General features: G+C 41.5%; 1 protein-coding gene across 2 annotated transcripts in view; it reads left to right on the top strand.

Annotated features, from left to right (window-relative positions):
- runx1t1 (RUNX1 partner transcriptional co-repressor 1) overlaps positions 1-21,172 on the top strand; it is a 57,388-nt gene extending 36,216 nt beyond the window's left edge. The window contains exons 3-11 of one of the 2 annotated variants that reach the window (XM_029443921.1): positions 431-672; positions 3,114-3,203; positions 7,022-7,203; positions 10,428-10,690; positions 11,477-11,565; positions 12,257-12,452; positions 13,433-13,501; positions 15,560-15,792; positions 16,720-21,172. In XM_029443921.1, coding sequence (XP_029299781.1) covers positions 431-672; positions 3,114-3,203; positions 7,022-7,203; positions 10,428-10,690; positions 11,477-11,565; positions 12,257-12,452; positions 13,433-13,501; positions 15,560-15,792; positions 16,720-17,046 — 1,691 coding nt within the window. In that variant the 3' untranslated portion in view covers positions 17,047-21,172. Of the gene's footprint in view, positions 1-430; positions 673-3,113; positions 3,204-7,021; positions 7,204-10,427; positions 10,691-11,476; positions 11,575-12,256; positions 12,453-13,432; positions 13,502-15,559; positions 15,793-16,719 lie in introns of both variants that reach the window. The other variant, XM_029443920.1, reaches the window with a different exon arrangement.
- Positions 21,173-21,938: the final 766 nt, after the last annotated feature.

Genomic DNA, 21,938 nt, shown 5'->3' with positions numbered 1-21,938 from the left:
ACACCAACTCCCCCTACATACACACACACATACACACACACACTGCTCCCGTGCTCTGGGACGACGGGGGTCACACTGCAATTGTTTAGACTGCAGGGAGCGAGTGAAAGGGAGAAGAAGGTACAGAGAGGCAACATGTCTCCAAATGCAGGAATATGTTGGTTTTTTTGAGAGGATGCCGCAAAGGATCAAATGAGCTGCGATGATTGGGAACAAATGTTAAGGATGGTGAATGTTTTCAGTGGGAGTCATTCCAAATCAGTGGTTTCAGTGAAGCTGACGTATTTTGTTTCCTTTGTTGGTGGCAGTCAGGCATTATAGGTTGTTTTTAGTCATTTGCATATAGCAATGCAGTGATACTTCTGCACAATAGAAATGATATTTACAAAAAATGTAAAAACAATATTCTTTATGTCCTTGTCTCACGCAGTAACCAACGGCAGCAACCACTCTCCTACGGCGCTAAACGGCGCTCCATCTCCTCCCAACGGCTACAGCAATGGTCCTAGCTCCTCCTCCTCATCCTCGCTGGCCAACCAGCAGCTGCCGCCGGCCTGCGGCGCCCGGCAGCTCAGCAAGCTCAAGCGCTTCCTCACAACTCTACAGCAGTTTGGCAACGACATCTCACCTGAAATCGGCGAGCGGGTCCGCACATTAGTGCTCGGACTAGTGGTGAGTGGCTTCTGTGCATGTGAGCTTCAGTTCAAAAGGGCTCACGGAGTGAAAGGTGACACCAGGCGTTAAGTTAGCAGGAATAAGTCAATCCATTAGGAGGCCATTTGAGAATAATTGTGAGCATTTGTTCAACATGCCTGAAGTCCCAGATGGAATGAATTTACTGAATCAAACAGTTTAAAAAGTGTCAGGTTAGTTTTCAGTCACAGAGATGAATACTTATAATACTTATAATACTTATCGCTGATTATAAAAACCTGAGGGGTATTTCTTTAAGGCTTTTTTTTATTTTCTTATGTCAGAAATCTTACCCATCTGGTCCTTCAGGCATAAGTGTAAAATAAACAAGAGATTTGTGAACCTCTGCCTCCAGCATTGACATCCATCAGTACTTTGTAGCACATTATTCAGTGCCTGACAAGACTACGCCAGTATGTTGTCCTCTGGGACAAAGATAACATCAAACCTTCCGTCTTCATGCACCATGATCCACTTTGGATTGTATTCCATTACACTTATTTAAAGTCAAACAACAGGAAAACCAGAGGTACGGATTAGATTAGACAACCTAACATGTTTCAATATTAAAACCTTATTTATTTAGCTAATAAAAAAAGGTGATTGTAGCTTTAAGGGGTGCACAAATGAAAGAATTACTGATAATCACACTTCTAACCCCAATTAGGATCCAGCGTGAGTTGAGATTCAAAACCTAAATTAGAATTTGTCTGAATGTACTAATAATAAATTACTTACACAACATGTATACAGAGATTTCTACATTGGTAATACTGCAAAACATCAAACTACATTGATTCAACAGAGATTTGATCCGACAGATGTGTTTCTCCAGCTTAGCTGACACGGTTATATGAAGGCAATATAATATACATGTGCAAATCTAAAGATTTACCTCATGTCTATGTGATCTGAGAAGATTTGACTTAACGAGCAGGGGAATACAAAAATAGTGATTGAATGTTGTGCAGAAAGGAGGAGGCGGAGGAGATGGAGGGTGGAATTTTTTTAATTAGCCTCACAGAGCATAGCCTTCTTTTTTTGGCTTCACTATGTTTATTATTCTCATCGTCTGCATATGCACATGCCTCTCCTGTGTCGTTTTGCATTGCATGCCTCCCCCCCACTCCATATATCTCTCTCTCTCTCTCTCTCTCCCCTTCTTCCTGTCTCGCTCACCGTCTCTCTGTCCCTCCCCTTGCCTTATTGAAAAGACTGACACCGTTAATTAGCTAGTTGTGTGCTGGGTAGAGGGAGAGAGGGAGACTCAGGAGGTTTCACTAGCTGTCAAGAACAGCCTCTACGCAATCTGGGTGAACAGATGTAAGGCTGAATGTAACAAAATTCAGGTCTGGGAAATAACACAGAGAGTGCGGGGAGGAAAAAATATATCTGCTGCTATTTTTTTTAATGTTCTCCGTCTCGCTTGATTCAGTTTTTTTTTCCTTGTTTGTTTTTTTGCTTGTTATACAGCAGAAACTTCTCCCATGTGCACGCTCACCTCTTTCTTCTCTCTTTTTCACTCCTTCGCTCGGCTCTGCATCGTGGGAATGGTTCATGTCGAAAATTAAAAATAGTGTCACCGCTGTCTTGTCAGCCATTGATGTGAGTTACAGTCAACGCGAGGAAGGAGACACTTTGTTTGGCGGTTGACAAAATGAAATGTGTAACCCACTTTGGACCCCCCGCATGCGCACACGCTTCTCCTGTTTTTAACCATACAGAAACCGCAGAAATGTCTCTCACGCTAAATATACTACTTCCTCCCTGTCCTGCACATTTTCCTGGTCCATAATGTATTTTGGTCACTTTGGTCTTATCTGGTCTGTGAAAAGAGCCAGACAGTTATTCGGTTGGCACTGACTGGGAGAGGGAGCCCAGGCGTGGAGCATTATGGCACAGCTCATGTGTCAGGCTCATGTACTGCGGTGATAAGGACACGGGAGCCATGCATATACACGTATACAACAGAAAGCATGTTTGCGAGCGTCCAAATAATTGTCCAAGTGACAGAAACAAAGAAAAAGCTATGAAGATGTAATGTTACCAGGAGGCTGTATTTCAATTAAAGAAGCTGCTTTTTCCCCAATATCCTGTGCAAAAGTGCAATAAATGTATTAATTTATGGTACATGAACAACATAATGCACAACATGTACATGAATCCCTTTTGTACGGGCACATTTCTTCATCATGCGACGTATTTTTTGATTGTGTTTGTTTTATTAATTGAAGAAAATGTGCATCTTTGTTTTCTTTGGGCTCTTTTCACTGCGGCCTGCCCATATGCTTCCAATTACCAAAACCGAAACATTCACTCCAGGCCAGGATATAGCTTTGCTTCCAATAAGTAATATTATCACTTAATGCCTTCCACATGGATTCATGTGTTTTCTCTCCGTCTCTCTCTCTCTCCTCCAGAATTCCACGCTAACCATCGAAGAATTTCACTCCAAGCTCCAAGAAGCCACCAACTTCCCTCTGCGACCTTTTGTCATTCCCTTTCTGAAGGTACATATTTAAATATGCATTTACTACACAAGGTTTGCCTGCCTGCCTGATCGACCAAATCTGGAAAACATTTAGCCAGCCCAGATCCAGATGTGCATACTTGTGTTTGTGATATTTCTCCCTAATGTCTCTCGTTATCTCTCTCTTGTATCTATCCCTAACCTCTCTTCCTTCCTCCTCACTCAGTTTCACATAATAATGTCACTAGCCTTCTGTCTCTCACATCACCTCTGTCTTTCTCTTACTCAATCAGTCTCTCTTAAAGAGGAAATTAAAGAGTGCATCATTTCAATACTCAAACCCAAAGCTGGCAGCTTTGTCCAAACTATAATTCTGCAGTACAACATTTGAACTGGTTTTTATTTTATAAACATGCGCTGGAACAGAGCACAATGAGTGTGGTTGTGGCCAGAGGACAAAATTTTCATGTACTCCTCCTCCACCACTTTTTCTCAGGCTTGTTTTTGTCATTGATTCTTCTTCCAACTAAGCCACAATTTCTTGAGTATTTCCCATTTTCAGCCATTAGAATGGTATATTACCAGAGGAAGGAGCACTCGTTCAAGCATCCAGTCTTGCTTTAGCCCATTTGTCACCGGCCACCTTTTGTAAGTCACAGCGGCACAGCTCATGTCTCTTTATTCCAGTCTGCGAGAAAAAAATGAAGAGGGATGGTAGGTTCTTCTGTTTGTATCTAAAGGTGAAATAGTGGCCATTTATGTGCATTTGGGCTGTTTGTGTCAGATAGGTGCATATTCTGAATGTCTGCAGGATTTGAGGAGCTAAAGCAGTCTGGAGGCGGTGGGATTTGTTTTGGTAGTCAAAGATGACAAATGGGACTGGGGCTTTATATTGAGGGATGTACTGTGCAGCAGCAGTTCGGATCATGTTATGGGGTCTAGGTGAAGCTGAGATCAATATCAGCGTGGTACTGAGAGATGGCGAGCAGGGATTGGCATGACATTTAACACAGAGCTCATTTGTTTCTATTACAGGCTCTGTATTGTTTTCTCACTTTCTTTTTGCTCATTTTTTCCTGCTCGCCCTCAAACCTCTTCTTGAATCCTCTGCTTACCTCTGCTTCTTTATCTATTCTCCATCCCTTATCTATCCCTCATTACCCTGCTTTATCTGTTTGTATCTAACTGACAGGCATGAGCTAAATGTTATTTGTACAAACAAGACAGTCGGTTCTCCCTGAGCACAATATCATCTCACTTTACGTTGTCTGTAAGCGTGTGCATGGCTGCATTTGCAGATGTGTGCACGTGTGAACTGACATTCACAAGCTTATATTATCCACTGAGGTGCTGCGTGGATGTGGTATTGGTCCCACTAGAATTGCTGTTACTGGATGTTAACGACACAAACAGGGACTTGGTGTCCTCCCCGTCTCCTTCCCCACATCACTCCCTTATTCTTACGTTTTCTTCGTCTTTTTCTGCTTTGACTCACCTTCTCATTTGTTCTCCCTCCATAGCTTTCTGTCTTTATCTCTTCCCTGTCTCTGTTTACTGTTCCCCATCTATCCATCCTCGAGACCCTCCTTCCCTTCTCCTGTCCTCGCCAGATGGTTAGTGTATCACTGGGATGGCTGCGGAATCAAAGATGCAACTCTTTTTGTTCCTCCGTCGCTCCTTCTCTGCCTCTCTCTCTCCCCAGTCTAATTTTAGTGTCTTCCCACTGCGGAGCCTTTAATGCCAGCTACCATATGGTAGCAGAGAGCAGTTGGAGGTGTAGGGGAGTTTTTATAGGTGCATCGAAGCACAGCTGCAACAATGCGCGTCAGGGCTCAGAGTTTTTCATTACGCTAATGTTAGACCAAGCCGACCCCTCCAACGCCCCCACCCCCACCCAAACCCACTCAACTCCTTTCCCCTTCTCTTAATACCCAAACCGCAAATTGGTTGGGACTCTTTACTGGAAGGAGGCAATCATAAACCACACAGCGCCAGTGACGTGATTTGTTGGCGGGATGCCCGCCGCACGAGACAACAGACTTACAGAGTATTAATGTTTCTCTCTTTTCAACTTAAAGTTGAGCTTTTCTTTTTTAAATCCATCAAGTGTTTTGTTTTTCTTGTGTCGGTGCTGATGTGAGAGGAGTGCTGTGAGACAGACGAATAAACATATTTACCCAAAAGAGAGAAAGTCGTGATAGTAAATAATTGAAGTTGGACAATATAGACATGCAAAAACTAGATTCTCCTCCAACTGCAAATTACACAGTAATAGAAAGTTGATGAAGTGCAGCATATCTTGGACGTGGCATATTCTGAATAGTTTTTTTGGCACCGTTTGACAAAATGACAGATCCAGTATTTTCACAATAAATCATCCCGGGCGGATTTTAGCTGTGGCTGCTGAACACTACTTGAAATTTTCCTTTTATGCAAGTGCAGATGTTGGTTCCCATAACTGCACAGAAGCAAATCGCCATACTTTGTCATGTGAAAAATGATCCAGTCTCTTCAGCGGCCTGCATTTCTTGACTCAGTCTTTTTGTTAATGCATCCCACATCTCTGGCAATTAGGATGACCTCTAATTAATGAAAGATGAGTTCACCGGGGTCAAAGCAATCTATTTTATGCTCTTTTTTTCAGAGGGTAATTACGATCATAAACTATTAACGGGCCATTAACTCGAGCAGGTAAAGCGAAGGCCAGCGCTTGGCATTTATTTTACTACAGCCAATTACCGGAGAGGGATTTTCGTATGATTATGAAACATAAATCCGACTCAACAAATCATGGTTTTGTTTTGTAAGTATTATTTCTGTATGCAGTTGGCAAAGACTAGATGGAATGGTCAAAGAAAGAAAGAAAGTAGATTTTAAAGCTGGAAAAAATAAGGAAAGGAAAAAAACAAAGCAAGAGATTATGGTATTGATGACAAAAACAAAGATTAACAGATCTAAAACTTACAAAGATGGCCTCTCCAAAGGCTCTTGTGATGTACTTTGCCAAAAAAGCCCCCACTCTCATTCTGAACCTGCCTGACGCAACACTTTCATCTTCTTGCTTCAAAACTCACCCCATCAGATGTCTTTGAAGTCAGCGCGCACATACCTGCATGACCCTGTAACTCCACACAAGAAAGCAGACCCCCTTGTTATGTCAAAGAGATTGTAAATAGCTTCTGTTTCTTTATAGAAAATAAATAAATAGAAATATACACGCCACAAGAGAAACTCTGAGGGTGTTAATGCACTGTGTGTCACAGGAAGTGGTGATGGTTCAGTGGTAATGAGCAAACAGGGCTTAGATGACGTGGAAGAAATGGATCTCTTGTTACCTCAAATTGGTGTTTTTGGAATGAAAAGACTGGGAAAAAGCTTTTATTATGGCATTACCTTTTTACGTGCTTTATGGGATTTTTTTTTCAGATCAAAGAGATGCATCAATCTTTGTTGTAATATAAATCTTCAACAACATATTATATTTTGCACAAGGCCATCAAGAGAACTCGAATATTCCAACTGCACATTTTCTCTTTTAAGAGCTTAAATTGACTTTAATTACCCTTAAATTGTTAAGGCAATTCTGATTCTTCATTATTATGTTTTCCCTTCAAGATATATCTGTTTAAGACATTGTAGTAAAAACAGATTATTGTCATTGTTCCCAAAAACAAGACACAGAGAACGTTTTAGAAAGAGGAGTAAGTGACTGAGCAAGGGATTTTGTTGAAAGGCAAAAAGGCAGATGTGTTATTTTTATTCTTGCTTCTCTGCTAGAAATGTTAGTCAGCGTAGTCTAAAACACGCTGTACAGTTGTTAGGTTTCCTCTGGTGATACAGTGATGTGTCCTTCTGTAGGCCAACCTGCCGCTCCTTCAGAGGGAGCTGCTGCACTGTGCCAGGCTGGCCAAGCAGAACCCAGCTCAGTACCTGGCCCAGCATGAGCAGCTGCTCTTGGACACCAGCACCACCTCCCCAGTGGACTCCTCTGAACTCCTGCTGGACGTCAACGAGAACGGCAAGAGAAGGACGCCAGACAGGTGGGTGAATCAGAAAGTCGGAACATCATTTTGTGCCAGAATTAGAACAACTCGGGTTTATACATTTACCAGACTCAGACGTTAAAGCAGCTCAGGCTTTCCCCTCTATTATTTCATCTCATGCATGAATCCCTTTGAGTCTGCCTGCATCCCTATGAACCCATACAACACTCCGCAGACACAAGCTCAGCCAATGCAAGGCAATCGTGTGATGTGTTAATGTATGTATGGGAAGTGTCTGTCAGTGCGCCACCGGGCCTCATGACGTGCTCCGTTGGACATCTCAGCTCCCGGCTCCTGTTCTTAATGGGCCAGAACTGAGAAGAGGACGAGATGGGAAAAGTAGACCTGCCCAAACACAAACACACACACACACACACACACACACACACACACACACACACACACACACACACATCCTGAGGATAGAAAAAAAAGGAAGAGAAACAGATGTGCCTTAATGAAAAGTGTGAATGTGTCAATGAATATGTATTCTGTGTAAGTTATCATTTACTTCCATGCTTGATTGGGTGTGTGTGTGTGTGTGTGCCTGTGAGTCTCTCTCTGCATCAGTTCAACCCCCCCACCCCCCCACACACACACACACCCCAGCCAAATCATTACATCCGTTTGTTGTCACAGACTTTGATAATGACTCAATGTTCTCTGCTCTAATGGACAAGCACTGAGACGTGCCGTCCAGGAACACACAGCACTGTAAAAGCCTATAGTCCTCTCTCCAACAGTCTCCCCCAGAAACGGAAACAAGCACAAAACCCGCCAGACCAACAGCTAGCGTGTGTGCATGTTTAAGACTGTGGCTCATTCCCAACCTAATAAAGTTCATTTTTATTTGGTAGAGCTGCAATATGACTATATTTATTTGTTAGAGAGACTAACAAGCCTTTAATACATGCAATTAGTTATGCATAGCCCCATACAAATATTATTTGATTTTGTTTTCTTGTTTGTGAGCATTTTTCTGTTTGTGCATTGCTGTGAGTTTGTGCCTGTGCTTCGAGTACAATGTGTGCATGGTCTTTTGAAATAAAGAGTAATCCTCCGGGGGTCTAGAAAATTTTAATACATGCAGGGGAGAGGAAAATGTACTTCTTATATTTGCTGAGGGACAAAAAATGCCAAAAGCGATATTAATAATTCTCACCTCTCTTTTCCCCCAACAGTCGGATAGGCAGACTTTTTCTGTAATACCTGCATATTTGCAGGCCGTATGGTGCATAGGGGAGTGAGCTTAGGGGAAAAGGTGTGCGTGTAAATGTGAGAGAGAGAGAGAATATATAGAGAGAGAGAGAAAAAGTAAGTAGGCATCTGTATTCAGTGAAAAAAATGTTTGTGTGAATGTGTGTGTGCATGATTCTCCATCCAGTGTGAAGGCGTGAATATGGTTCATCTATGTGCCCCTCTGTACGTGTTTGTGTGTGTGTGTGTGTGTGTGTGTGTGTGTGTGTGTGTGTGTGTGTGTGCCTAGGGAGATGGGCTGATAACACTTACAGATGAGGCTCCAGCACCAATACGGCTGGCTAAGCACCTCTGCTTTCTGCTTACCTCTGCTCTGCTCTGCGTTCCCACTTATTGGAGCCCCGTGTTGGAATATTGGAATTTGAATGGGAATCCTTAATTACTGACAACAATGCACCGTCAATGCATCCTGATTAATACCATGAGCCGCAGAAACCACACCAGGAATATCGCAGCACAATATGCATGTGAGGGGGAAAAAAACATACATGTTGTGTATACAGTAGTTATTATAACAAAGCCGATATTTAAATTATAGCTGGGAGTGCAACTTTTCTGGTACCTGTACTGTATTGGCTTGCATGGTAAATTCAGTAAAACTCAGCATATTCTCACAGAGTTAATTGCATCAACGACATACAACATATTTAAACAATACTCAAAACTCTTTTGCTTTCCCTTTTCTTTAAGAGAAATGCTGTTCTCACTCACTCATTGAATAACTCAATGTGTTAAATGTGTATAACAACAAAGGGGAGCAGAACAAATAAATGAATCAACTTTAATCAAATGTACTTATTTACGTTTCAGGGCATTGGCATATGCATGTGAATTGGGCCCATGTATGTATCAAACAGTAGGTACATTTTATGTGCACACATCAGTGCATTGTATAGGTGACTGTGAGCGTGTGTGTGTGTGTGTGTGTATGAGTGTACTCCAGTGCCTGTAGATATAAACATTGTTGCAGCAGGAAGCCTGGGGACATAAGAGTGTAGTTTGGGGGGAGAGAAGAATGGATGGATGAGTCGAGGGAGGCAGTGAGAGACGGACGAATGGAGGGAAAGAGCATATGGAGAGCTGTGGATGAGCATTAGGAAACCCATAAAAACAGCTCATTAAGAAGTTCAATCTGTTCATCGGAGAGAGGGGAGGAAGAGGAGAGAGAGAGAGAGAGAGAGAGAGAGAGAGAGAGAGAGAGAGAGAGAGAGAGAGAGAGAGAGAGAGATAGGGGGGGAGGTTGGCAAGATTTAACTGTGAACTGACAAAGCTGAGAACACACACACAGACACACATGCGCACACACAAACACACCTGGCCACATTAATCTTCGGAAGCAGCCTCACAAAATTTTACCTGATCCCTTGGAAACTACTTTAGAGAGTATGTATGTAGTAGGTGTGTGTGTGTGTCTGTGTTTAGTGTGAGTGCATGCTTGAGTTGTGTACGCGTGCGTATGTATGAATGGACACGTTTTCCATGAAAGAATTCCACAATGATTTCTGGAAAAACAACTTCCACTGCAGTTCTTTTGTCTGTTAGCAGGTCAACTCTAGCCTTTAGCGCAAGCACAAAGGGGCAGAAGAGTCGTTGTGATGATTTGTTTCAAGCGTGGCTTGTGTATGTGATAACTGTGACAAACTCATTCTGAATCAGACATTATTTACAAAATAGCTGTGGTATTACCATCACACTTATTTGCGCCTGTGAACTCAACTGTGTTATTTGCCAAGAATGTGTTCGAGTCTGGTAACAGCAGCAGAAGCCTCAGCCATAGTTGGTCTCATATTCAGTCTTCCTTTACTTGTTTACAAGTCAGTAGGTTGAAACAGTAATGTAATGATTCTTGTAAAAGAGTCCATTAAAAACATCCACTGGAAAAATAAATAAACATTAACATAGAGTGCTACATGCAGTGACAATGAATACTCAACATGTGTCTCTTTCTTTCTTTCTCCACCCAGAACCAAAGAGAACGGCTTCGAGCGAGATGGCGCCCTGCACCCGGATGTTCACCCTAGCAAGCGGCCCTGCACCATAAGCCCCGCCCAGCGCTTCAGCCCGTCCAATGGGCTCTCCTACCAACCCAACGGCCTGCCCCACCCGGGCCCTATCCCTCAGCAGCACTACAGGCTGGATGACATGGCCATCGCCCATCACTACCGTGACACCTACAGACACCCTGCCTCCAATCATCGGGAGATCCGGGACAGAGCCAGGCCTATTGGTGAGGACATGGGGAAGGATGGAGGTGTGTGTGTGTGCATGTCTGTGTGTGTCCATACATTTGGATTTTGAGAGACAAACCAATTCCACTACATGGCACACTTCCAAAGCTTTTACTCTGCTATACAAGGAGAAACATAAAGAGGATTTTACATACAAAAGTAAACCGTTACAACAGTTACATCATTTTTACATCATTTTGCAGGCTTCTCAGTTCTTTATATACCACTGAGATCCGGATCCATTTTAATAATACTGATAATCAGTCAGTGTTCAGCCTGGTAGATGCTTGTAGTACAGCACACTGACAAACAGTCTCTTAGTCTCTGGTCACAAGGCCGTCCGGCTGCCTCAAAGACGCTAATTCCACAGCGAACTGATGGCTGACTGAAGTAAAGCACTGTGAGATGTATGAGCGCACAACAGAAGCACATGTAGGCACAGTGTTGTCACATTAGAGACATTTTTCTGGGCAGACCGAGCCTTGATGTAGCTGTAATGATGAAGTTGGCTCAGTTCTAAAAATAGGGGAGAGACATTTAGCGTGTCTCGCCTTGTGATGGATGTTTATTGGACGAGAAGCTCAGTCATTTGAGTACTGCCCTGAGGCTGGGAGAGAGATATGGAGACAGCAAAGAAAAGGGGGAGTGAGGGACGAGGAGAAAGAAATGGATGTAGAGAGAGCATCAAGCAGGGATCAAATGATGGATGAGTCAAAGGGAGTGAGGGAGTAATGTTACATTGATCCTCTTTGTTTATCTTTGTGTCTATGTTTTCTTTCTCACAGGTATGCATACAGGGACCAGGCAGGAGGAAGTGATAGACCACAGGCTGACAGACAGAGAGTGGGCTGAGGAGTGGAAGCACCTTGACCATGTAAGAAAAGTAATAACATTTTTTTTATTACTATACCTTAAGTAACAGAGATTATCCAAATCCTCATTTCAGTCACATTTAATTATGATTTGTCACATAGTAAGTCTATGTTACAGTGTTTAGAGCAAATGTGTTTGTTAACTGCTATTTAAAAAAATAGTTGTGTGAGATCATCTAAAGACAGGTTTGACATCTGAAGACATGATAGTCAGTTGTTGTTTTGTTTTTTTTTAATAAAGAATGGAGACGTGCATGTGCATGCTTGCATGTAAATGTGTTTGTCTGCAGTGCAACAAACACACAACGTAAGGGTTGTTAATCCAGTCCAATGTTCAAACTACATGATATATGACGAGCCGCCACATTTGAGAGGCAGTTGTTGGTATGCAGTGAAAATGTAATCACTCAATCACCTCGTGTGAACACAAATGTATTATTGACTGAAGTGATAAAGTTAGATGCCAAGTGGAGGTGTGACCTTCCACGGAAGAGAGTATACACCTAGAGTTTCACTTCCAAACTCCACAATACAGATGAATATAATAATGATACACTAACTACAATAACTTCACAGCTGTCGGTTTTGATTTAGAGCCCTGCCCGCCGCCACTATAACCTCTGTTGAATATAAATCAATCCCTCCATGTCTATGTGTAAACTCAGCGTCTTGTCCGCTCCCTGTCACCCCCAGCTGTTGAACTGTATCATGGACATGGTGGAGAAGACAAGGCGCTCACTGACAGTACTCCGGCGGTGTCAGGAGGCCGACCGCGAGGAGCTCAACTACTGGATCCGACGATACAGCGACGCTGAAGAGCTGAAGAAGGGCGCAGCTGGTGGACAGTCAAGGCAGCAGAGCCCGGCAGCACAGGAAAATGCAACACCAGGTAGGGGATCGCACATACTGTGGTGTACATGTGTTAGAGGTACTAAAGGGCAAGACTATTTAAAATTAGATTAGATTCAACGTTATTGTCATTGTGCAGAGTACAGGTACAAGCCAATGAAGTGCAGTTAGTATCCAACCAGGAGTGCAGAAATGTGCTATATTAAATACAGAAAGTGCATTGAATGGTGCTATAAACTACTATAAATATGTAACATAGTGCAAATGCAGGTTGTATGAGCAAACAGTAATGGTATGAACATGTATGTACAGTAACAACATTGAACGGTATAAAAGGTATAGTATGTGCAGATAAGAAAGCCATGTTCTAGTAAGAGTTATGTAAATATTTCCATTTCATTATAAGACAACATGTCTCCACTGGTATTTCTAGTCATCATATTATATTACATACATAAAATATGAATTCCACCAGCTCTCTAATTTTTTGAGGTGTAGCTCAAGAAGCTCCATATTGAATAATTGTAAGCTCTGGAATCTTCCATTGTTACTTAGTTGCTCTGCGTCCTGCATGAAAGTGATGCATTTATTTTTATTTTGTATTTGCTCTATCGGTTTGATGTCCCGAAAGGCTGATAGTTAATGTGGATATTCTAGAATATGTGAAAAAGTAATTTCCAAGATAAGGAGGACAAAATACTTATGATTAGTTAGTGTAGAGTTCCCCAGGGGTCAATTGTCGGTCCTCTACTGTTAGGTCCGTTTTATCTATGTTATAATGGTTATACCGATTACAGTCAGTTGTACATATTCCTTTCCCTTGAAAACATTTGTTGGGTGGACATTTTACATCTTTATCAGTGGAAAATAAACTAGATATTCAGTTGTTTTCCTTAAACCTAAACAGAAAACATCAGGGGAACCAACAGGTTCTACAACATGCTGATTTGTTCTACACTCTTTTGTGCTGTGTAATGCAACATCTCTGATTACCTTTGCTGTGTGTTTGCATCTCCCTAGAAATTCACAGGGAGCTACTGCACCGGCCTGTGTCTGGATATGTCCCTGAAGAGATCTGGAAGAAAGCTGGTGAGCAGCACTTTTATGCCTTTCATCATTATCATTATCTTCATAACACACACACACACACACACACACACACACACACACACACTTTCTCTCTCTTTCTCTTTATCTCTCTGCAGTTTAGACATTTCGCCTTGTAGAAAACAAGTCCATCTTTTTCACTCAGATGACTCAGGGCTGGAAGTGGACGAGAGGCACTCCTTTAAACCCCCTCTCCTCCCAATGTAGTCTGCTGTGTGCAAACTCCCCTGGTACACTTGAATCAATATCTCAGGCTACTCTTACAAAATCATTTATATTTGATACAGTAACTTAAAAATATATAAGTTTCACCACCACGCTCTGCACACTCCAAATATGATGTCAGGTTGTAAAACCATTTTATTGCACCAGTCAAATAAGGGACACAAGTGGCTTTAGCAGCTGGTCCTGGTGCTTCTGCTGTTAACAGTACAGTAACAAGGTCTGGTATCTTCTTGCTTTTGGCACTTTTGTAATCCCCTTAGCGACAGACATAGTGCAGCTATTCTATTTCATGAAAGTGTTGTAAAATTGTAGAGGGGAAATTTGTAGAGCCAGTTAAGATCAAGTATTGAAACTAATTTGTTGCTTTAACAGCTTTCATTGGTTGCCATTACATTTTGTTGAGTACACAAACAGCTTTCTTTAAACTCATGAGCGCAGCTGCAATCACCATTATCGCCGTCCTGAAAAACTGAAAGAATTTTCCGCTGAGGGTTCAATGCTCGAGGAATCCACTTTGTATTCACCATCGGTGATACAGTATATCTGCTTTTTAAACCCCTTGGAGAAAATAAATTGTCCCCTTGCTTGACCAAGCATGATGTGTGAGATACTCAGAACAAGTAATATGCATTTAAATTGAATTGAGTATCACCATTGGGACTCTGCCTGCTCTCCGGTGCTCTCCTCCCCTCACCAGCTTTGATCGATCTTCCATCCAACGCATTTGGTGTGTAATCACAATTCCATGCACAAGGCATACATCACACAGCACCAGGGCAAGTTCCATGACTTCAGGCAGCACAGTAGGTTAAAGACAAAAACCACCCTGGTTTGAAAATGTAGCTCAATCACGATAAAAAGAAAATGTCTTTGTCTTTAGAGAAGCCCACATTCTGTGTGATATTTAAAACAGATTTTACATTTGTAGTGTGTACAAACGAAACGAAAGCAAAGAGAAGCATATTTGTCAGACATAAAGCTGTATTTATCTCTCGTCTGTAGGATAAATGGTGCCAGCTATTTTTCATTCTCTCTGCATTCCTCTCAGTGTTTACTTTTCACTTCAGTTGCATATATTCTGGCTGAAGAGAGACTGATTTAAATGTGACCCGGGGAGGATTGCAAAATAGGATTTTTAACACAATGGATTGCAGAGGTGAATACATCTGTTTGAAATAGGCAAAATGTTTACAATTGGTGATAAATATTCAAGCTCCTTGCGCGGTGTCCTACCGGTTTCCCACTTCCCCTCACCGCATGGGCCTCTGGGATCACAATGGAAATGCATAATTTAAATATAAATTGCCTGATTTGCATACACAATTAGTTAAGTTACAGGCTTGATGGAAGCAAACAAAAAGCCCTCCTTTTGCTTTGACGTACGGTTGAAATTCCATCGCTTAACACCCGCACGGCAAGGTTGTTACACAAAATAACACATTGCTCAAAAGCACGTTTTCTGACTGATTACCTGGAATTAATTTGCTCCTGCTGTTGTCTTGAGGATATCTTTCAAATTAAAAGAAAAAATATCGATTTTTGTTTGCTTCAAATGTTAATCAGGTATGATCCTTTCACATTTTGAAACCCAGTCGAGGATCTACTTAGTAAATATACCTTTGATTAGAAAAAAGCAATCGCTGTGTGTTAATGTACCCACTAATATTTATTTACCACACTTGAAAATTGATGTCTGGTTAAATTTGTTGTATTCTGCTTTCGAATGACACTTTTCAGTTATTTCAGAAAATAAATGTTTATATTGAGAAATATTCCTCCCTATGGCAGAATAATACAATGCACACTACATTGCAGGTACGGGAGGCTTGACTTCCTCTGTATCCACACTCTTTCCAGAGGAGGCTGTGAATGAGGTGAAGCGACAGGCCGTGTCAGAGCTGCAGAAGGCTGTGTCGGAGGCAGAGCGTAAGGCTCACGAGATGATCAGCACCGAGCGGGCTAAGATGGAGCGCACGGTGGCCGATGCCAAACGGCAGGCAGCCGAGGACGCGCTCTCCGTAATCAACCAACAGGAGGACTCCAGCGAGGTAAGAAAATACAGAGACGCTACAAAACATCGAAAGGTGTACCCTCAATTTTTTTTCAACGCCATCCCATTGTTTGATAGAATTGGTATTTCTTTGTTGTCACTTTGACTATACTTTAGTTGCCAGCTGTTCTAGTGTCTCCCAAATGACACGGATGATAGCATGTTATCTTACAAAGAAGTTTATTTCATCAATATATTAGTAAAAGCAAATACTCCTCACATATCAAAGAGGTTGCTGATTATTAGCAGCTTTAATAGTTGTTTTTATAGTCAGGAGGGAGAACAAAGTAAAGTGAAACCAGGTCTATCAAACATCTATTACGCTCGCTTTCCTCCTTTCTCTTTTTCTCTAAGACAGAATAGCTAGCATGTTTAGAAAGGTGTTACCGTTTCAGGCGAGAGGATATAAAGGAAGGAGCTTTCGTTTGCTGATCATAATTAGAGACCTCAGCGTTTAAAGGTGTTAAGTGAGGGGAAATATGTCTCACATCTGTCATTAATTGCAGGAGTGATGTTTATGAGAGAGAAGCACCCCAGAGGAAAACTTTCATAAGCTGTTTGTAACCGTGTTCTCCTGTTTCCTGAGGATATGCAGCCGCCCTGGCACGCTCTCCCTGCGGTTTTAAAGATATATGAGGCCCTAAGTGTAATTAGAGATGGGTTTTTGATCTGTCTGTAGTTTGTTTTAAGCTTAAGTGTTGTAAAAAGAGAGGCTAGTTGTGTTAATGTGCAGACTGGTGCACTGATATCTATTGCTAGTTCTTTGTGTAAGTAGAGGCATTAAAATAAAACTAACAAGGGGTCCTTATTGCAGTTGTATCAATCATCAGATGTTCATCAGCTGAACAGGCTAATTATCTGGAATGTAAAAACTGCTGCTGTGTTATTTTTCTGTTAGTTAACTTTGTCTCTATCTGTCTGTCAGAGCTGCTGGAACTGTGGCCGTAAAGCCAGTGAGACGTGCAGCGGCTGCAACACGGCGCGCTACTGCGGCTCCTTCTGCCAGCATAAGGACTGGGAGAAGCACCACCATGTCTGTGGTCAGACCCTCCAGGCCCAGCAGCAGCAGCAGCAGGCCAGCCAGCAGCCTGGTGGTGTCCCGGGGTCAGAGACCCCTGCTCCCATCAGCTCCTCCGCCTGCACCCCGAGCAGTGGGACCGGGAGTCCGGCTGCAACCCCGCCTGCTGCCACGCCTCGCTCCTCCACCCCCAGCACCCCGTCCTCCTCTGCCTTGGATGTCACACCGCGCTAAAAGACTAACACGGAGGATGGAGGCAAAGGCCCCCGGGGCTTAACAGCCAGCCCTCAACCCCACAAACAGCATGACTGTCTACATTGCCTTGCAAAGATACTAAGCTAACGTGGCTAACAGAAAGAGATGCAATGCTTCTGTCTATCTTGCAGCGTAGTCATAGAAGGAGGAGGAAGAGGTCCATAATCAGGTCATATTGACTTGCCATGACTTTAAAGAAACACAAAGATATTCTTTGTTTTGAATGAATGAATTTAAATATTGACATCCTTTAATTGTTACACTTGCTATTCTTGTTGTCCGTTTGTCGTCGTGCCTGTTGTTATTAATGTTGTTGTCATTGTAGCTTATCTTATTTTTTCCTGTAAATATTTAGAGACTGAGCAGAGATAGCCGTGAACACGAGACAAGTATATCTGACCTCCCCTTTTTTCTTTTTAAATGTTCCATCGTTGAATTATTTCCTTCCTGTACCTGGGACAAGAGACTAGTCAACCTCATTTTACTAAAAAGCATACCAAGGGAACATAACTAGCTCGCAGAAGGAGTGAAGTCATCAATACTCTTTGTAAAGAAAGATATTAGATTTAAATACCCTAAAAGACAAACTGATGGATGGATGGATGGATGGATGGATGGATGGATAAACAAGTTAGCTGCTGGGAGAGAGGAGAGGGATGGACTGAATCTCTGGCCCACAGACAGCCATGAAATGGGCAGATGTGCAGCAGATTGCAAGCAGAGCCAGCTGTTCAACCAATGTTATTTCCCTCTCACTTGTAATAATATCCAGGTCAGTGGGCTGGGAAATACAAATCCGTCTCCCTGAAGGATGTAAAAGGAAGAATTCTTGGACAAGATACAAAACTTTGCCCACTGCACATGTGGAGGACGTACTGACTACATTGCGCACATGCATGCTTGGTGGGTCACAGAAGCTCTCAAACAGGAAGTGAAGTCAGAGCTGGAAACTTACAATGTGGAGGATTCGGTAGGAAGCTCATTCCGCGCCGCAGAAGCTCCCCTGCTGTCTCAACTCTGAAAAACATTTTCATCTTTCTTCATGTTCTTATGCTTTTTTCTGTAGATGTCATAGTGTTTAAGACTTCTGTCCTGTGGTGTCACCAATGGTTATTTATTGTATATGTGTTGGACAATTGTGACAATGCATAGTACTTCAACCAGTCACAACTCTAAGTCCTTCATAACTCTCTCTCTCTCTCTCTCTCTCTCTTTCTCTCTCTCTCTCTCTCTCTCTCTCTCTGTCTCTGTCTCTCTCTCTCTCTCTCACTCTCTCTCCATCTCTCTCTCTCTCTCTCTCTCTCTCTCTCTCTCTCTCTCTCTCTCTCTCTCTCTCTCTCTCTCTCTCTCTCTAGCAAAAAGAGATAAAAAAAAGAAGTGTTATCTTTTCTCCAAGCTGCTTTTCTATTCTGTGTGTAAGTGGTAGATCCCTCGTAGTTCTATAAGTTTTACTTCCCTTCGTCCTCAAGAAAAGACACAAGCTATATCTCAGAGCTGCTACTTGAGTCCGACCCAGATCTTTTCTGAGAACTAGCATGTTGCGCAGAATGCTAACCTAAATGTTTTGTACAAGGGACATACATAAATGTATTTGCACTGTCACAGAGGTTATTTCGGCATGCTTCTTTTCAGCATACTTGTGTTGTCGGTATAGAGCCATAACTCATCAACCATTTTGTACGTAGTGATAGCGTCATCTGTTTTCACATTTTATTTGGGATTGGGGGAGTTGGACAAATGTAAAATCACCAAACCCACTTTTTTTTCTTCTTCTTCTTCTTCTTCTTCTTCTTCTTATCAACATGATAACAAAAGCGGCCATAACATGTTTTTCTTTGAATAGTTACAGACAGTGCATGAACGTTTGTTAAATATTTGTTATTTTTTAGAAAAACTGAAAAACAACCAAAATAAGTTTTAAAAAATACAAAAAATATTCTAACAAACTAACTTTCCAAATGCAGAGGTGTAGACTCCAACAGCTTTAACACTGCAAAGCACCAGGTAACACACAGTATTAACACAAGAGATAAACAAAATAAAAACACCAAAAACAGCCAAAGACTGACACCAAGGACCAAAATCCTGATTTAAACGATATTCAAAAGAGGTTTGTTCACACGTATATTTGGTTATTTATTTCTGCAGGTTTTGTTCACACATTCATAGAGCAAAACCAAAGTCATAAAAGTCATTTATTAGAATTCTTACTGGAAACCAACGGCACTCATCTTACATTGTGAAATGAGAACATTTGCACAGCGGTGTTACATTTTAACTGGAGCAATAATAACTAATGAACACTGATGACTCCTGTGACCATTTTTGAAGAAAAACATTTTTTAGATATTTTTTAAACTTGTTTGTACATTTTCTCATTACACAAATGTCAGATTAAGTGCCCACTTCAGCTTTAAGCAGTTAAGTTCTTTATTCTTAAAGAGGTGAATGTGAGACTGGGCTTTCACACCAATGCCATTAGCAGTTGTTTTGTATTTATTTATATCAAAGTATGTCATTTTTGCTGTTGGGATAGGTAATCAGTCGCAGCTTTGTTGTAAACATTCAATGGAAATCAAACAAACCTCTCATTTGCAGTAAGAGAGCACTTATCCTGACGCGCACAAAGCTCTTCACCCCAAACACCTTGGTGCTACACAGAAGCGCGTTACAAATTCTGACCTCAAGGAACAAGTGGAGGCCCACAAAGGTTCTGGGCTGTTTGCTCCCTCTGTACTTCCTCATCTCTCCCTTCTTGTCGAAATAAAATACACACCTGCATTCTTGACTCTAAAGGGTTAAACAATCCAAAAAGGTGTCTTACACCCTACTAGCAACTCCTCAGAAGCTGTGAAGAAACAGCCAAGCTGTTTTAACACAGGTGTGTTTTAAAGTATACAACAAATAATGTGTGTGTTCATCAATATCAGGGCAAAACCTGGGTTTAAAAAAAACAAAAAAAAAACGAGGACAAACATTATCGCTCAATGATTCTTTGAGAAGCTCTATTTTTTTCTTTCTTCCCTCCTCTATGTGTGTTTTGCTACAAATTCCTCGGTGGCAAACAAGTCTCACTCTACCTCTTACAGCACGATAAGAGCATCAGTCGCGGCGCTGATACTGGTCTAGTCTAAACCAAATGGGCACAAGAGAACAGGAAAATAAAAAACCCAAAGTCGAAGCTCATACAGCTGCAAAACCATATCACTACTTGGTAACAATGCAGACCTCATAAATAAATGAAACATAAATGAATAGAAATGAGAAAAAAAAACCCTGAAAAAAACTTTTGTTATGTTCCTTTAAGCCTGTGGCGTTTTGAGAGTACATCAAGAGTTTGAACAGATTTAAAAATTGTGCTGATTTTAAATAAAAGTGTTGTTGATTACTTTTCGACGATAAAAGCTAGGGTGACAGATAAGAAATGTTTCTCTCGCTCTTTTATCTCTCCTGTTTCCCCTCCACTTTTTTCTCCTCTTCTCTTCTCTGTTGTGAAGACATGCTAAAGCACTTGTCGACTTGTCAGCGGGGTCAATTCAAAAGAGGGGATATACAAAAGGGAAAAAGCTTGTAAAAAATAAAATGAAAAAAATCAAGGCTAAAAATGTAGGCATGCCTGTTTTTCACAATAGGGGGAAATGTTATTTAAGTTTCCTACTTATCAAGAAACATTGGGGAAATGTGTGGGGCCAACAGTGAACAGCGAAGGCCGTAGCATTAATCTGGGGGAGTGAGTTGAACTTCAGGGGTGGGAGGGGTTTTTCTTTGTTTTTTGGGTTCTCTTGAGAAAATTTATTGTGAAAAAAAGAGCTCAAATGATTTGAAGTTGTTGTGCAATACTTAATTAAGACATGAAAACCACGGGTTAGTGGTAGGCTGACACTGGGCGGTCTCTCCATCGCCTAGAGTCAGTGTCCTAGAGAGCTTTCCAGTCTACTATGTCAGAACTGTGGTTTCTTGTTGATTCTTTTTTCTTTTTGTTTCTTTTTTTTGTTTCTTTTTTGGGCTGTAAACTATGGTCTGTCAGTCTGTGAAACTTTGCAGTATAATTCTGGTATTGTTGTTCTCTTAACGGTGTAATAAATATGTTAATACCTGCCTTGGAGACTAAGACTTGTGTTCTTTCATTATAGCAGCGTATATGCAGGATTAGCAACACCATTCAGATTAACACAGCATGTCGCAAATTGAAGGGACAATCCACCTATTTTGCATTTGAAGTTCACTTCATAAATTGCATTGTGGGAAATGTAGGATTTCTGGAGTTTGACCCAATGTGAAAAAAATATCTTGGCCTCTGCTGATTTGATTTTGACCATTGTGTTTTTAATCTGTCTTTCAGGAGTCCTTTAACTTCATGGAAGCGCAAGACTAAATCACCGGTGTATCCCTTTAAATAACCAGTGATACCCCCCCCCCCCCCCCCTTTCCGAGTATGTCCGGTAACCTACAGTGCCCTTTGGGTAATGTCAAAACAGGCCTAAATACAGATACTCAAAAGGGTTAGGGTTAGGGTTAGGTCGGATGAGTCATTATCCACCATTAAAAAAGTTGTAGGAAAGGTGAAAGTAATAAATTACATTTACTCCCGTTACTAGCTGAAGACTAATTTTTTTAATAGTACAATTTTTTTTATCTGTTATTTTACTTCCAACCCTAAAATACCTACTTTTACCTCAAGTAACCAAGGCTGTTGTACTTGATCACAATTCAAGTTGCTTCCCATAAGTCATAAAAGCTAAGGCATAAGGCTGTGTTAGAATGGAATATATATATATATATATATATATATATATATATATATATATATATATATATATATAGTTATTTGAATTGATAAATCAGCAGAGAAGAAGCTGCTGGTGTGTATA

Source organism: Cottoperca gobio, chromosome 11 (assembly GCF_900634415.1).
Source record: "Cottoperca gobio chromosome 11, fCotGob3.1, whole genome shotgun sequence".
NCBI lineage: Eukaryota > Metazoa > Chordata > Actinopteri > Perciformes > Bovichtidae > Cottoperca > Cottoperca gobio.
Note: the sequence above shows the minus strand (reverse complement) of the source record. Positions and strands in the feature narration are given on the sequence as shown.